Source organism: Dendrobates tinctorius, unplaced genomic scaffold (assembly GCF_039654945.1).
Source record: "Dendrobates tinctorius isolate UK_male_01 unplaced genomic scaffold, ASM3965494v1 ptg000064l, whole genome shotgun sequence".
Lineage (NCBI taxonomy): Eukaryota > Metazoa > Chordata > Amphibia > Anura > Dendrobatidae > Dendrobates > Dendrobates tinctorius.
In genome coordinates, this window is record NW_027361732.1 from 14,620,193 (window position 1) to 14,638,836 (window position 18,644).

At 42.4% G+C, this 18,644-nt stretch overlaps 1 protein-coding gene across 2 annotated transcripts in view; it reads left to right on the forward strand.

Moving 5' to 3' along the window:
- Positions 1-18,644, forward strand: part of VWA8 (von Willebrand factor A domain containing 8) — a 670,166-nt gene that overhangs the window by 81,967 nt on the left and 569,555 nt on the right. For both annotated transcript variants that reach the window (XM_073580317.1, XM_073580318.1), the window contains exon 5: positions 3,666-3,776. In XM_073580317.1, the coding sequence (XP_073436418.1) occupies positions 3,666-3,776 (111 nt within the window). The remainder of the gene's footprint in view (positions 1-3,665; positions 3,777-18,644) is intronic.

The following is an 18,644-nucleotide window of genomic DNA, read 5'->3' on the forward strand; positions in this document are numbered from 1 at the left end:
AAATTAAAAAAAATTTTGGAAAGAGGCAACCTCATTTATTAACCAGCTAAATGAAGCAAGACATAACTATAATTCTCCAAAAAAGCCCTTTTTTAACTGGATATGGAGAATAATAACCCCACTTGTAAACCTACCATATATACTCAAGTATAGGCTGACCCAAGTATAAGCCGAGGCCCCTAATTTTACCACAAAAAACTGGGAAAACTTATTGACTCGAGTATAAGCCTGGTATGCATTGTCCCCTCATCCCCATCTTGGTATACATGGCCTCCACATGCACATCCTTGTATGCATGGCCCCCTCATCCCTATCCTGGTATGCATGTCTCCTCATCCCTATCCTGGTAGGCACGGCCTCCTCATCCCCATCCTTGTATGCATGGCCCCCTCATCACTATCCTGGTATGCATATCTCCTCATTCCTATCCTGGTAGGCACGGCCCCCCTCATCCCCATCCTTGTATGCATGGCCCCCTCTTCACTATCCTGGTATGCATGGCCCCTCATCACTATCCTGGTATGCATGGCCACCATCAGAAAAACATTAAAAAATATATACCATCCTTCTTACCGTCCCTGCGCTCCCTCGCAGCATCTTGCTCCGATGCCAGCAGCGGCGCGGCGATCACGTGTGCCCGCTACTAAAAGGAATAAATATTCACTGCTCTCCATGCCCATGGGAGTGGAGGGCAAATGGATATTCATTCCCTTAACTAGTGGGCACACGTGATCTCCCAGCTGCTGCAGGAATCTGGCGGCTGTGACTACTGTGCCGTCTATTACAGAGAAATGAATATTAACTGCCAGCGCAGTGAATATTAATTTCTATTTCGCAGTGGGCACGGACTTAAGCCGTAGCATCCAGCTCCTGCCTCCTCTGACCTACTGCTCCGCTGCTGCCGCTCCTCCTCCATTCTCTGGGATTCTCACTCGAGTATAAACCGAGGAGGGGCTTTTTCAGACAAAAAAATGTGCTGAAAAGCTTGGCTTATACTCGAGTATATACGGTATGTTAATCCATGCATTTCTGGTGCGTAAGTACTCAATCGCAGCCTCCTTGAAGAAACCAAATGTCCCTAGAGTGTTGGATATTATTATCATGATTTCACTTCCTTCTGAATAATCCTGTGTCTTAGCCAGATCTCTTTGAAAAAAAAAAAGGGAATTATGGGACTATCGCTTTTCACAATTCTATTTGATATGAAATGGAACTATAATATTAAGTTACCGTTAAATTATCTAAGGAAAATAAATAATTTCTGTTTGTTATTTTTGTTATGTATACATGAACCTATGCTTGTTAAAGCATTTTATTGTAACATCTAAGGAAGATCTGTGCATTTAAGTTCTCCATTTCCTTTATTATCCTTTCCTTTCCTACTATCCCAATTACTCCCTATTAAAGAATTATTTACATCGCTTTCCTCCCTTTTCCCATCCCTTTTATTTCTGTTAATATTAAAAAATGTAATAAAAATTACTGAAAGACAAATGACGATTTCTCAGTAACTGAGGAACAGACTGGCCATGTAAAGGTATTGTAGGTCTCCTCTTTCAAAGCGCTACATGCGCAAATAAATAGTTTGGGGTGTGATCCTTCTGGTAGGTTCCCATTAAGTTACAAATAGCCTGTATCATTAGAAAGGTAATCCAGCTCCAGGTTCCACTCATTTCACATTAGAGATGACCTCACAATTACAGATATCTGCTGGCAGGAGCAGCACTTATTGCGCACCTGTCCTGTTTACTGGAATAACACACAAGCCAGCAGATATCTCTAGACGTCATGTCCAACAAATTAAAGCTGCACTCTGTACCGCTATAGCATGCAAACATGACGTATATGAACTTGGAATTGCATAGTGGGCTAGGGCTAAAGCCTATAAATATATGGGTAGGATCGAGCTATGATAAAACCGCCATATGCTGAGGGGTGGATAGCTCGGTCAGAAAACCTCTGTATACAAATATTAAAGACTGACTCTGTTCTTAGCCCAGCAGTGGTATCATATTAAGGTAGGTTCCCAGGAAAGAAGTTCGCCTTGTTGTTGCCGCTGAGCACACATGAATTGGCCAATTTATGCTCTAAGTATCTACAATTTAACTTATTTTCTGGAGCAGTAATGCAATTCCAATTTCATATATGTCATGTTTGCAAACTATAGCAGTACAGAGTGCAGCTTTAATTTGCTAGTTACGTTGGGAAGTGGCTCTTTTAGCCTGCTCCTGTTCACACCTTGTTTTCTGTTTAGAAGTGAGAGTCAGTCTTTGATATTTGTAGACGTGCTTGCTTCTCAATGAGAAAGTGAGCGGAGCACGGTTAATGTTTCTATGGTACAAAGGGGATTTCCCATCTTATGAAACAAGGGCTTTTCTCTTGACTGTACTATCATGTTGTACTATCATGCTGTACTATCATGTTGACTGTACTATCATGCCCCATTTCATAAAGACCGTGTTGTTCATGCTAGTTTTGATGTGGGGCGTGTTGGAGTCAGAGACAACGATTCATTAATAATCGCACGCCTCTTAATGAACCAGGCGCATCACAAAAGTGGCATGCACCTTGCCACAAATCTTACTCCAATCAGTGACTGGAGTAATATTTCTGGTGTGCGGTATGCCACAGCTCGTAATGAATTAGTCACTATGCCCCATTTTATTTTGCCTAAGCTCCTCCCATTTTGCCAGGCAGCTGTTCGAAACTATCGTCAAAACGCCAAAAGTCTCAACAAGTGTTTTTCATGAGCTTTCAGACTTTAATGAATTGGGGCTAAGTTTAAAGAAAACTTGTGAGCAGGATTTTGCTTTGTAAAGTGCAGACAGGGCCATATCGGCGCTGTAATACTTATTGAAATGATACCTGTGGTAAATAAATCCTTTTTGTGTAATCAGTGTCTGAAGTTTTCCTGTAATCATATTTCTGTGCATCCCGGCGTATGGGCAGGGTCTTTTCTTGGTGCTCTGTGATTTCTATAAAGCTGGAATACTCTAGCTTAACCGCTACAAAAGTACAGACTTATATAAAAAATGAAGAAGATGCAGTGCTTGCCAGCATGACATGGCTCCTTCAAATAGCTGACCTCTGGGGGTGTCTAGAGTCAGATCCTCACTGATAAAATGTTAAAGGGAATCTTTAAGCAGGTTTTGGCTATGAAATCTGAGAGCAGCATAGTGTAGAGAGTCTGATTCCAGGGATGTGTCACTTGTTCAGTAGCTTGCTATAGCTGTAATGCAATCAGTGTTTTATCAGCTGGAGATTATCACTGCAGGACAGTGTCTCTTTCCAGGCAGTCAGGCTAATCTGTGTAACCCCTCGCCCCCACATTTGATTGGCAGCTTCCTGACCATGTACAATGCACACAGGAGGCTGTCATTCAGGAGTGTGGGAGGGGTTATACACAGCTCCGCATTGTGACCACAGCTACATCTACAGCACAGAAAACATGGGTTCGATCGAAGCTGCACCAAGTAGCCCAATAAGTGACACATCTCTGGAATCAGGGCCTCTGTCAGGACATTGTGCAGCCCTCAGATTACATGGCAAAACCTGCTGATGGATTCCCTTTAATGAGTAGGGCATCTGTTTTAAAACTGGACAACTTTAAGAGATGTTATTGGTTAATGAGTTCCAATATTTAACTTGTTTCATTGCTATTACAGGAGCTGACTAAGCGAGAAGTTGAATATATCTCTCTCTCCAGAGACACTACTGAATCTGATCTGAAGCAGAGGAGGGAGATACGAGCTGGAACTGCATTTTACATTGATCAGGCAAGTTATTAAAGCAATGCTTTACAATGGTAGTGATTGTCTGTAGAGGTTAAAGGGAATCTGTCACCTCGTTTTCCCGCAATAAGATGCGGCCACTGCCTTATGGGGATTATCTACAGCATTCTGTAATGCTGTAGATAAGCCCCCAATGCGACCTGAAAGATAAGAAAAACAAGTTAGATTATACTCACCCAGGGTGGTCCGATGTGGTTCGGTCCGATGGGTGTCGCAGGTCCATCGTCATGCGATGTCATCATCTTTCTTGCTTTGTGTAGTGGCTCCTGCGCAGGCGTACTAATCTGCCCTGTTGAGGGTAGAGCTACTGCAGTGCGCAGGCGCTGGGCCTTTCTGACCTTTCCCGGCGCCTGTGCACTGCAGTACTTTGCTCAGATCAATACGCCTGCGCAGGAGCCACAACACGAAGCAAGGAAGAGGATGACATCGCATGAAGATGGGAGGCGCCGGACCCGGACCTGCGACGCCCATCGGACCGCCCCCGAGTGAGTATATCTTTCAGGTTAGATCGGGGGCTTATCTACAGCATTCTAGGACGCAGTAGATAAGCCCCGAAAGGCAGTGGCCGCAGCTTATAGCTGAAAAACGAGGTGACAGGTTCCCTTTAGCAATAAAAAGGTGTATATTGGAGCAATATATTTTAACAATTGTTTTTTTTTAGCAGAGTTTTTGCAGTCGTTAAAATACACTTGTACTTCTCCCATTGGGTGCACTTGTGTTCTGTTTTAACAGAAATAGCTAATTGAGGGCCTTTTGAGCATTAATTTAAAAATAAAGCTCTGTTCAAATTGTTTCACCATTGGTCTTCATGAAGTGGTATATGATCAAGCAGCAATTTCAGATCTTCACCATATCATCAATGCAAAAATGACTTATTGGTAATAACTGCATGCTCCAGGCTTGGAAACAGAAGTGATCTTGGCAGTATCATCTATTTATATAATTGCCTTGTAATGTTTTCATTTCCTGTTCTGTCCAGATGTCACCGTATCCCAGAATTCCAAGCAGAGGAAGTTCACTGACCGCCATATTGGGACACCCAAGTGATGGGTGTCTCAATATTGAAACTGCTGCTGGCACCAACCTATAGCGCAGTACCACCAGCGGAACACCGTCGCACCACACACACACACTCAATATGCCGTACGCACCATACACCCACTCACACACACAGGCCGCCTCTTGCGCGGTACCACCAGCGGAACACCGACTGTTTTTAAACAGTATTTAACCTCACAAAATGTATCCTCTGTGATCTGCTGCAATGTCAGTATTGTCTTTTGCTTGCTCCCCTGCCCAGGAGCTGTGTTATGTTCCATACACGGTCAGACACAGGTGTGAGAGAGACAGAGCACAGGGGGGAGACAGCTCAAACGGGACAGCACATGAGGGGAGAAAACAGCACAGGAAGGAGAGAGACAGCAGACAAAGGGGTTAGCACATGGGGTAGACAGGTCAAAGAAGAGAGCACAGACGGGAGGTCAGCACATGGGGAAAGAGAGAGTGGATAGGTGGGTGAGCACATGGGGGGAGAGATTCTCAACGCTGCAAAGCCTGCCCCCATCGTGACATTATGACCCTCCCGATGCGATAGCATCGGGCCTCCATCTAGTTTCAAAATAATCTTTTTAGCATAGGCTGATAAATGGAAATAGCAATGTTTATTACTGTTTCTAGTTTTTTACAGGTTTGCTTAAAGGGAACCAGTCAGCTGTTTTGGCCGCTATAAGATGCGGCCACTGCCTTTCAGGGCTTATCTACAGCATTCTATAATGCTGTAGATAAGCCCCCGATCCAAAGTGAAAGATAAGAAAAATAATTTTTATTATACTCACCCGGGGGGGCAGTCCGGACCGATGGGTGTCGCAGGTCCGGGTCCAACGCCTCCCATCTTCTTGCCTCGCCGCCCTCCTGCTTGCTTAATGCGTCCCTGGCATCACGTTCCTGCGCAGGCGTACTTTCTCTGCCCTGTTGAAGGCAGAGCAAAGTACTGCAGTGTGCAGGTGCCGGGAAAGGTCAGATAAGTACGAGTACGCAGGAGCGCGATGAATAAAGCAAGAGGGCGGCGTTGCAAGAAGATGGGAGGTGCAGGACCCTGACCTGCGACACCCATCGGACCGGACCGCAAACCCCCCTGGTGAGTATAAGAAAACTTATTTTTCCTATCTTTCAGGTTGAATCGGGGGCTTATCTACAGCAGATGCTGTAGATGAGCCCTGAAAAGGCGGTGGCCGCATCTTATAGCGGCCAAAACAGCTGACAGATTTGCTTTTAAAGGGGTTGTCCACTACTTTGACACCCCCTTCTCATTACTTATGATTGGACCTGTTAGAAAAAAAACACCTATATGCACCTCTCGTTCTGGCGTTGTTCCAGCGGTGTTGACACTAGTACTCCAGGGGTATATATGAGGTTGTTACATCGCATGAGCCCTGCACACAATCAGCTCTCTTTCCTCACCTTCGGATGTGTACGTAATGAAGAGGCAGTGAAACAGCAACTTCTGCTCTCATTGCCTCTTGATTACGTATACATCAGAAGGTGTATATTTTAAAGTGTTTTTGTTTTGAACAGGGCCAAACATGAGTGACGAGAAGGGGTTGTAAATGTAGTGGATAACCCCTTTATGCTGCATTTACACTGAAAGATAAGGAATGAGTGTTTTTAAAAAATAACAATTACCGTACCTCATATTGAAGTGTAATCAGGCTGCCGATCACCCATTGAAAAGCAAAACACTTGTTCATCTTGTGAAATTTTCTTTTACACAGCACAAAATAGAATCATTGTTTCCGGGGGTGCATCGTTCGGTGTAAACAGGACTAACGCTGCCGAGAAGCATGGCAGCCTATGCGCACTGAGTGATCTAACATAGGTATTTTGCTTTGGTCTTACCAATAGGCAGTCTAAGGCTGCTTTCAGACTTGCGTTATAAGGCGCAGGGCCGCCGCTAAGCTCCACCCCGGCCGCGCCAAATGCACAGTGTTGCATTTTTGTGCGCTCGGCGCAGCGCCAAAAGGGCGCATGCACCAGCAAAAGCAGACCAGCGCACGGCCAGCGTACCCAACGCTAAATATAGGGTACGTCGGTCGCATGCAGCGTCATGCGCCCATAGGAGGAGCTGACCGAAAGAGGCATGGCCGGGGGTGGAGCTTAGCGGCGGCCCTGCGCTGCGTCTCATAACGCAAGTCTGAAAGTAGCCTTACTGTGCCGCCGGTTGGTCCCTGTAAATGGACCCTTACCAAGAATCTTTATTGGGGTTGCCATGGTGTGCAAAGGTCTGCAGTCACATAGACTGACGATTTATGACAGCAATTGTGCACATGCTGTTACAATTCCTCAATATTCCCAGTGTGTGCGGGAATATTCGGCAGTCTGAGTGACTGCCGACTTTTGTCCCTAGCCTGGACAGCCACTTAATTTTTTGGAACGGTCTGATAGTTACATGTGTTACCCATGTTTTTCAGAAAACGTACAGGATGCTGATATGGGATTATGTGTAAGGAGTTTCTTTATGATATAATAATTTTTTTACAACATATATGGAAAGAACAACCAGGACAAGTCCCCATAATGCATGGGAACAACTTGTATACTATACTTTTACCATGATAATATTTTCACAGTCTGTACTCAGGGCACAGATAATAATAATTATAATACCGTAGTAATAATAATCTTTATAGGTGGGGATGTGACATAGTTGGAGATAATTTTTTACAGAAATATTGTCCTTTTGGAAATGAATTTATTCTCTGGGATGACTATCAACTGTAAATTGTTTTTTTCCCTGGTGGATGTGTCAGATCGTCTATCTTTATTGTGACTTTTTATGCAGACTTGCTCTATTTCACAGATTTTCCAGTATTGATTTTCATGTGGCCTCTAAGAGGTTGATTTCTTTACTTGAAGACATGTTGTATATGGAAGACACTAACATAAGAAAATACAAGCCAATAAAATCAATATATACTTTACTAATAAAAAATAAAATCAAAAACACAGAAAGAGAAGTATGAGAATGGAGAGCACAGGTTTTGAAACCCTGGGAGGGATTATCACCACAAGACAATTAAATGTATAATTGAGTGCGTAATTGCATCAAGCTGGATAAATACATACAACAAGGGGGATATAAACAAGAATGTATAGCAGCTGTGTACAATGGGTTGGTAGCTAAATAGGCAATTAAGGAGACAAAGTAGGATTAGCATGTTAATTGTAGTAAATCCCCCAACTATAGCTGGACCCGATGTACTGATATAAGGTAAGTAAATGCTGCATCCCATTAAAAAAAAAAAAATCCACCACCAATTTTATATGCTTTGAATTGTCTTGTGGTGAGATTCCCTCACGGGTTTTCAATACCTGTGTTCTCCATTGTCATATTTTTTTCTGTGTATGTGGTTTTATTTTTTACTAATAAAGTATATATTGATTTTGATAGCTTGCATTTTCTTATATTGGGGTCTTCTATGTATTCAGATGCATTTGAGCCACAATTTTAATGAATTGTGGACATAGGTGTTTATGACATGATGTACAGTTAGGTCCATATATATTTGGACAGAGACAACATTTTTCTAATTTTGGTTCTAGACATTACCACAATGAATTTTAAGCAAAACAATTCAGACGCAGTTGAAGTTCAGACTTTCAGCTTTCGTTTGAGGGTATCCACATTAAAATTGGATGAAGGGTTTAGGAGTTTCAGCTCCTTAAAATGTGCCACCCTGTTTTTAAAGGGACCAAAAGTAATTGGACAATTGACTCCAAGGCTAATTCATGGACAGGTGTGGGCAATCCCTTCGTTATGTCATTCTCAAATAAGCAGATACAAGGCCTGGAGTTGATTTGAGGTGTGGTGCTTGCATTTGGAAGGTTTTGCTGTGAAGGAAACATGCGGTCAAAGGAGCTCTCCATGCAGGTGAAACAAGCCATCCTTAAGCTGCAAAAACAAAAAAAACCCATCCGAGAAATTGCTACAACATTAGGAGTGGCAAAATCTACGGTTTGGTACATCCTGAGAAAGAAAGAAAGCACTGGTGAACTCATCAATGCAAAAATACCTGGGCGCCCACGGAAGACAACAGTGGTGGATGATCGCAGAATAGTCTCCATGGTGAAGAGAAACCCCTTCACAACAGCCAATCAAGTGAACAACACTCTCCAGGAGGTAGGCGTATCAATATCCAAATCTACCATAAAGAGAAGACTGCATGAAAGTAAATACAGAGGGTTCACTGCATGGTGCAAGCCACTCATAAGCAACAAGAATCAAAAGGCTAGACTGTTCTTTGCTAAAAAACATCTAAAAAAGCCAGCACAGTTCTGGAAGAACATTCTTTGGACAGATGAAACCAAGATCAACCTCTACCAGAATGATGGAAAGAGAAAAGTATGGCGAAGGCGTGGTACAGCTCATGATCCAAAGCATACCACATCATCTGTAAAACACGGCAGAGGCAGTGTGATGGATTGGGCATGCATGGCTGCCAGTGGCACTGGGACAGTAGTGTTTATTGATGATGTGACACAGGACAGAAGCAGCCGAATGAATTCTGAGGTATTCAGAGCCATACTGTGTGCTCAGATCCAGCCAAATGCAGCCAAACTGATTAGTCGTCGTTTCATACTACAGATGGACAATGACCCAAAACATAAAGCCAAAGCAACCCAGGAGTTTATTAAAGCAAAGAAGTGGAATATTCTTGAATGGCCTAGTCAGTCACCTGATCTCAACCCAATTGAGCATGCATTTCACTTGTTAAAGACTAAACTTCAGACAGGCCCACAAACAAACAGCAACTGAAAACCACCGCAGTGAAGGCCTGGCAGAGCATCAAAAAGGAGGAAACGCAGCGTCTGGTGATGTTCATGAGTTCAAAACTTCAGGCAGTCATTGCCAACAAAGGGTTTTCAACCAAGTACTAGAAATGAGCATTTTATTTACAATTATTTAATCTGTCCAATTACTTTTGGTCCCTTTAAAAACAGGGTGGCACATGTTAAGGAACTGAAACTCCTAAACCCTTCATCCAATTTTAATGTGGATACCCTCAAATGAAAGCTGAAAGTCTGAACTCTGAACTTCAACTGCATCTGAATTGTGTTTAAAATTCATTGTGGTAATGTTTAGAACCAAAATTAGAAAAATGTTGTCTCTGTCCAAATATATATGGACCTAACTGTATATGTATAGATTGTGCATTCAAATTCATCATCCCCTGTCTTGCATAAACTATTTTATGATGGTCTGTGTCTAAAGTCCATTACCTAAAGCTTGAGTCTGTGCCAAAAGTCCATTATCGAAAGCTGCAGCCTGTGCCTCTTAAAAAAGTCCACTGACTCAAACTACACTGTGAGAAAAGTCCATTACCTAAAGGCACAGCCTCTTCAATGTTTCCAGCAGTTTGCAGTCTGGCCCATAATTGCCTACACTGTACCTTTCATGGCTGTTGTCCTATTCACTACAGAGGAACAACGATGCAATATTTTGCATGGCTTTGAAAAAATCTGGCGCTGGCAGTTTTGCGCTCCTCAGGCTTTTGAAACAGCTGACTGAGAATGCCCATATTCAGACACCATATCCTAAGGATATACTATTAATTTTCAAATGCTGAATAAACATGCTGGGGACCTTTTTCCAAATTATTCATGTTCAACTTGACATAGGATGCAATAATGGATACAGAGCAAACCAAAACATTTATTTTTTTTTAGTCAAACTTGGTGTTATTACATATTTTTTCATTGGGGGTATGTACTTTTTCTCCCTGTATGATGCTAAACAATTATAAGCAGGCCACAACACTCAAAGGAAAGAAGAACTCTCCTTTTTTCAGTGTGTGAGATGTAATGTCAGACAGATCTGATCTTCTGGATTAAACTCCTGCTTGATTAGAAAGCACAGATGACAGTCACAACTTTTCAGATAAGATCCCTTTTGAGGGAAGGAAGGACAGCTGAATTTAGCTGTGCCACATTACAAACTCCCTTATCAGCTCTCCACCTCTCAGCACTGTCAGCTCAGCTGTAGTGCTCCTCCCGTACTGCATCAGTAATCACACTTATGTCTGTTGTGTTCAACTTGGATGTGATCTTCAGTGAGATCAGAGCAGTCTGTACTTTCACCTCACACAGTAATAGCCCAGAACAAACTGCTTCTGTGTGAGGTGAGCTCCTTGTGTACAATAGACATTGGAGTACAGACACACTCAGTTATCAGGAGAGCTGAGAGAAAAGTTTATAATGTGACACAGGCTCACTCAGCTACACCACCCCTCCCCCACACTGAATCATGCAGTGATAGAATTTCTGATTCTACATAGCTGAAAAGTCCCTGGCAGCTCAGCTCCACCCTTCTTCAACTTCTGACTCAGCTGCTTTTCTCTTTTCCCTGCCAAGGACTTTGCACTGATATAGAATTGTAGTTCTAATGTTGTCTCATGCAGTAAAAAAAAAAATTCTGCTTTCTAGATAGAGATTAGAAAGATTCAGCTTGTCAGTTTTTAGTCACATGGTGTCATAGGCCTAATGAAAAAGAGAAGAATTAACTGGGAAGAAGGGCAAAATGAGCAATTGTATGTACACAGTTCTATACAGTGGATACGGAAAATATTCAGACCCCTTTAAATTTTTCACTCTTTGTTTCATTGCAGCCATTTGGTAAATTCAAAAAAGTTCATTTTTTTCTCATTAATATACACTCTGCACCCCATCTTGACTGAAAAAAACAGAAATGTAGAAATTTTTGCAAATTTATTAAAAAAGAAATACTGAAATATCACATTTTCACAGATTGACACGACCCAACGGATGGTCGGTCAGTCAACGGGACAACGGAGATGAGATAAGGGAGAGGAAGGCCCTACCAATGGGGAATGAGGGATGGTCACCACCTGAGCTCCAACCTGAGCCTGTCCCTCCACTCACCTAACGCTCTATCTGGGTCCTTCCCCTTGCCGCCGTCAGGATACCTCGTCCCTAGTAGTCATCTATTACTGCCCTGGCTAGTGCACTGGCCGGCAAGGAGCACTAGCCTCACCTCTGCAGAATGATACACACAGGGGAAAGTGACAAACACTAAAGGGACAAGGTACCAAAAACTCCACACTTAGCTTATGTACACCGCCGCTAAGCTTCACACCGCAGATAGCAACAGCAACTGGACTCCAAACACCAGACGTGGCTGATACCAGAAAGCTGCACCTGCTTGGCTGGTCTTCAGAAAGGAACTGTATCACTAACAGTCAGCTGATGCATCAGGTGACCTTTTAAAGGATGATGGGAGTGGTCACCACCTGCATCAGCTGACCAAGCAGCACTGCAGTAACACCAGATTGCCAGCTGGGGAAAAACTGACATTAACCCCCTGATCCAAAAGTAAAAAAGTTTTAAACTGAGTGGAACCAAAGCTGCCACAAGTCCAATAATGGATTGTGACACACATGATAATAAGTATTCAGACCCTTTGCTCAGTATTGAGTAGAAGCACCCTTTTGAGCTAGTACAACCATGAGTCTTCTTGGGAATGATGCCACAATTTTTTCACACCTAGATTTGGGGATCCTTTGCCATTCTTCCTTGCAGATCCTCTCCAGTTCCGTCAGGTTGGATGGTGAACGTTGGTGGACAGCCATTTTCAGGTCTCTCCAAAGATGCTCAATTGGCTTTAGGGCAGGACTCTGGCTGGGCCAGTCAAGAATGGTCAGAGTTGTTCGGAAGCCACACCTTTGTTATTTTAGCTGTGTATTTAGGGTCATTGACTTGTTGGAAGGTGAACCTTCGGCCAAGTCTGAGGTCCAGAGTACTCTGGAAGAGGTTTTCGTCCAGGATATCTCTGTACTTGGCAGCATTCATGTTTCCTTCAATTGCAACCAGTCATCCTGTCCCTGCAGCTGAAAAACACCCCCATATCATGATGCAATTATCACCAAAAAAGGTCTATCTTCGTCTCAGACCAGAGAATCTTATTTCTCATAGTCTGGGGGTCCTTCTTGTGTTTTTTTTAGCAAACTCTATGCAGGCTTTCATATGTCTTGCACTGTGTAGAGGCTTGCGTCGGGCCACTCTGCCACAAAGGCCCGACTGGTGGAGGGCTGCAATGATAGTTGACTTTGTGGAACTTTCTCGCCTTACCCTACTGCATCTGTGGAGCTCAGCCACAGTGATCTTGTGGTTCTTCTTTGCCTCTCTCACTAAGGCTCTTCTCCAACGATTGCTCAGTTTGGCTGGACGGCCAGGTCTAGGAAGACTTATGGTGGTCCCAAACTAATTCCATTTAAGGATTATGGAGTCCACTGTGCTCTTAGAACCTTGAGTCCTGCAGAAATTATTTTGTAACCTTGGCTGGATCTGTGCCTTGCCACAATTCTGTCTCTGAGCTCCTTGGCCAGAACCTTTGATCTCATGATTCTCATTTGGTCTGACATGCACTGTGAGCTGTGAGGTCTTATATAGACAGGTGTGTGCCTTTACAAATCAAGTCCTATCAGTTTAATTAAACACAGCTGGACGCGAATGAAGCAGTAGAACCATCTCAAGGAGGATCACAAGGAAATGGACAGCATGTGACTTAAATATGGGTGTCTGAGCAAAGTATCTCAATACTTATGACCATGTGATATTTCAGTTTTTCTTTTTTAATAAATTTGAAAAAATTTCTACATTTCTGTTTTTTTTCAGTCAAGATAGGGCGCAAAGTGTACATTAATGAGAAAGAAAATGATCTTTTTTGAATTTTTTTGAATTTACAAAATGGATGCAATGAAACAAAGAGTGAAAAATTTAAAGGGGTCTGAATACTTTCTGAACCCACTATACATGGATTGGGGGAGCATAGGGAGCATATACATGGATTTGGGGGAGCATGTACATGGATGGGGTACTTATACATGGATTGGGGGAGCATATACCAGGATAAGGGCATGTTTACTAGGATGGGGGCATGTAGAGCAGGATGGGGTTATATACCAGGATGAATGGCATATACATGGATTGGGGAAGCATATATCAAGATGTGGGGGTATGTATACTTTGATGAGAGAGCATATACATGGATTGGGGGGAATATATACGAGAATGGGGGCATGCATACCAGGATGAAGGGCATATACCACAATGGTGGAGATTTTATACCAAGGTGAGGGCCATTAACCTGGATGAGGACCATATACCAGGATGTTGGGACATATGCCAGGATAGGAATCGTATTCCTTTACATCTGCAGTCTGGTACCCCTGCTCCTGTTTGTGCCTGCCTTCTACTGCCCCCGCCTTCGACTGTTTTTTTTTTTTTTTAAGCTAAAACCTCAGTATTCAGGTTAAATTGCCTTGTTGGCACTATGCAAAGTGGGTTTTGGGTTGCAGTTTGGGCACTCAGTCTCTAAAAGGTTTGCCATCACTGATCTCGGCTTTTAGTTGAGATGAATCTGTGCTGCACTTTATGTACACATGTGGTCAAAACTGTTGGTACCCCTCGTTTAATGACAGAAAAACCCACAATGGTCACAGAAATAACTTGAATCTAACAAAACTAATAATAAATCAAAAATCTATGAAAATTAACAAATGAAAGTCAGGCATGCTTTTCAGCCATGCTTCCACAGAATTTAAAAAATAAAACTCATGAAATAGGCCTGGACAGAAATGAGGATACCCTTAACGTAATATTTTGTTGCACAACCTTTTGAGGCAATCACTGCAATTAAACGATTCCTGTACAGTAACTGTCAATGAGACTTCTGCACCTCTCGACAGGTATTTTGGCCCACTCCTCAAGAGCAAACTCAAGAGAGCAAACTCAAGAGTTGTCTCGTGTTTGAAGGTTGCCTTTTCATATGGCATGTTTCAGCTCTTTCCAGAAATGCAAAATAGGACTTAGGTCAGGGATCATAGAAGGCCACTTCAGAATAGTCCAATGTTTTCCTCTTGGCTATTCTTGAGTGTTTTTAGCTGTGTTTTGGGTCATTATCCTGTTGCAAAACTGAGATAAAGCTTTCTGACAGTGGGCAGCACATTTCTCTCTAGAATCCCTTGATAGTCTTGAGATTTCATTGTACCCTGCACAGATGCATCCCCAGAACATAAGTCTCTTCCATGTTTCACAGTAGGGACAGTGTTCTTGTCTTGATATGCTTCATTTTTCCGTCTGTTAATATAGAGCTGATGTGCCTTGCCAAAAGGTTCCATTTTTGTCTCATCTGTCCATAGGACATTCTCCCAGAAGATTTGTGGCTTGTCAACATGTATTTTGGCAAATGCCATTCTGGATTTTTTAAACAATGGTGTCCTCCTTGGACGTCTCCCATGAAGTCCACTTTGGCTCATACAACGACGCATGGTCCGATCTGACACTGATGTTCCTTGAGCTTGAAGTTCACCTTTAATCTGTTTAGAAGTTTTTCTGGGCTCTTTTGTTACCATTCGTATTATCTGTCTCTTTGATTTGAAATCAATATTCCTCCTGCAGCCACATCTAGGGAGGTTAGCTACAGTCCCATGGAGCTTACATTTTTGAATAATATGTGCAACTGTAGTCACAGGAACATCAAGCTGCTTGGAGATGGTCTTATAACTTTTACGTTTAACATGTTTGTCTATAATTTTCTTTCTAATCTCCTGAGACAACTCTTTCCTTTGCTTCCTCTGGTCCATGTTGAGTGTGATACACACCAGGTCACCAAACAACACACTGAGTATCTGTAGCCCTCTATACAGCCCCACTCACTGATTCCAAGATCGTAGACACCTGTGATGCTAATTAGTGGGCACACCTTGATTTAATATGTCCCTTTTGTCACATTATTTCAGGGGTACCATCATTTCTGTCCAGGCCTATTTCATGAGGTTTATTATTTTTTTTTTTTTTAAATTCTGTGGAAGCATGGTTGAAAAGCAATATCTGACTTTCATTTGTTGATTTTCATAGATTTTTAATTTATTACTTTTGTCTGTCAGATTCAAATTATTTCTTTCACCATTGTGGCTTTGTCTGTCCTTAAACGAGGAGTGAGGGAAATTGAGTAGTAGAAGTCAGTGGTTTGGCTTACCTACTCCACAGCCCAGGGTACAAGGCCGGATTCCTTGGCCTAGAATAAACACTGGACTGGAAATACGGCGCACAGGACCAAGTAGGGGGCAGCCAGAGAGATGAGTTATGTTTTTTTTTTTTTTTCCTTATTTACTTTTTGCCATCCTCTACTGGCCATCATAACCTTGCCCTTAGTATGATGGCAGCCACAACTGGTCGTTATATTGCTAAATTCACGCAGAGTGAATTACAAAAAATCTGTATTTTCAAGACTGCAAATTTTTGAAAAATTACCTCCAAATTCAATTCTGCTTCCCTAAATTTGCCCATCTGTAATGCGTTATAATGAAAATTGTTTATTTATTAAAAATGTAGATAACATATCAAACCGGTCAGGTATTACCCTCCCCAGGTCCAATGCCAGCTTACAGCCACTGCTTCGTTCTCAGGGTTTTGGCTGCAGCAGTGGTGTCTTGTTGACAGCTGCAACCAATCTATGAGCTCTTTGGCTCGTACCATAAAATCGACACCCTATTAAACTATGAGTATGCACAACATCATTATAAAATCATGCTTGTTTTTTTTTTAAAGAATGTGCCTTTTTGTACCATATAATGCAGATTTAAGGGAATCTATTACCAGGTTTTTGCCACCTAATCTGAGAGTAGCATAATGTAAGGGCAGAGACCCTGATTCCAGTGATGTCATTACTGGGCTACTTGGTGTAGTTTTGATTAAAATCACAATTTTATCAGAAGAAAATTATCATTGGAGGGCTAATAAACCTGCTGCCAGGTAGTCAAGCACATTCATGAGCTCGGTATAACCTTGCCCTCACCACTGATTGGAGCTTTTTGTGTACGCCTCACATTATCAGAAAGCTGCCAATCAGTGATGTGGGTGGGGTTATACAGAGCTCAGCATTCAGAGAACTGCCAGATCTGCAGCAAAGAAAACAGTGATTTTTTTTCAAACTGACAGCAAGCAGCTCAGCTCAATACATTCCTGGAATTGGGGTCTCTGCCCCTACATTATGATGTTCTCAGATGGGGTAGCAAAACCCTGGTTTTAAATTACCTTTAGCAAAGCGCAGAGCTACAATTTACTTAAAGCTATGAGCTCATGGGAAACAGCTCTTGGACAAACCATCTAGTTTGCGAGCCCGAATCGGTACAGTGATGATTATGTCAGTAAAGCTCTGTGAAATTGAATGGCTCTACAGTGCATTACGAAAGTATTCGGCTCCCTGGGACTTTTCAACCCTTTCCCACATAATATGCTTCAAACATAAAGATACCAAATGTAAATTTTTGGTGAAGAATCAACAAGTGGGACACAATTGTGAAATTGAACGAAATTTATTGGTTATTTTAAATTTTTGTGGAAACTCAAAATCTGAAAAGTGGGGTGTGCAATATTATTCGGCCCCTTTACTTTCAGTGCAGCAACTCACTCCAGACGTTCATTGTGTATCTCTGAATGATCCAATGTTGTCCTAAATGACTAATGATGATAAATATAATCCACCTGTGTGTAATCAAGTCTCTGTATAAATGCACCTGCTCTGTGATAGTCTCAGGGTTCTGTTTGATGCACAGAGAGCATCATGAAGACCAAGGAACACAACAGGCAGGTCCGTGATACTGTTGTGGAGAAGTTTAAAGCCGGATTTGGATACAAAATGATTTCCAAAACTTTAAACATCCCAAGGAGCACTGTGCAAGCGATCATATTGAAATGGAAGGAGTATCTTATCACTGCAAATCTACCAAGACCCGGCTGTCCCTCTACACTTTCATCTCAAACAAGGAGAAGACTGATCAGAGATACAACCAAGATGCCCATGATCACTCTGGATAAACTGCAGAGATCTACAGCTGAGGTGGGACAGTCTGTTCATAGGACAGCAATCAGTCGTACACTGCACAAATCTGGCCTTTATGGAAGAATGGCAAGAAGAAAACCATTTCTCAAAGATATCCCTTAAAAGTGTCATTGCAACAAGCCACCTGGGAGACACACCAAACATGTGGAAGAAGGTGCTCTGGTCAGATGAAACCAAAATTGAACAGTTAGGCAACAATGCCAAATGATGTGTGTGGCGTAAAGGCAACACAGCTCATCACCCTGAACATACCATCCCCACTGTCAAACATGGTGGTGGTGGCAGCATCATGGTTTGGGCCTGCTTTTCTTCAGCAGGGACAGGGAAGATGGTTAAAATTGATGGGAAGATGGATGGAGCCAAATACAGGAACATTCTTGAAGAAAACCTGTTGGAGTCTGCAAAAGACCTGAGACTGGGACAGAGATTTGTCTTCCAACAAGACAATGATCCCAAGCATAAAGCAAAATCCACAATGCAATGGTTCACAAATAAACATATCCTGGTGTTAGAATGGCCAAGTCAAAGTCCAGACCTGAATCCAATCGAGAATCTGTGGAAAGAGCTGAAAACTGCTGTTCACAAACGATCTCCATCAAACCTCACTGAGCTCGAGCTTTTTGCCAAGGAAGAATGGGCAAGAATTTCAGTCTCTCGATGTACAAAACTGATAGACATAACCCTCGCGACTTGCAGCTGTAATCACAGCAAAAGGTGGCGCAGCAAAGTATTACATTAAAGGGGCCAAATAATATTGCACGCCCCACTTTTCAGTTTTTGAATTTCCACAAAAATTTAAAATAACCAATGAATTTCGTTCAACTTCACAATTGTGTCCCACTTGTTGATTCTTCACCAAAAATTTACAATTGGTATATTTATGTTTGAAGCATGATATGTGGGAAAAGGTTGAAAAGTTTCAGGGGACCGAATAC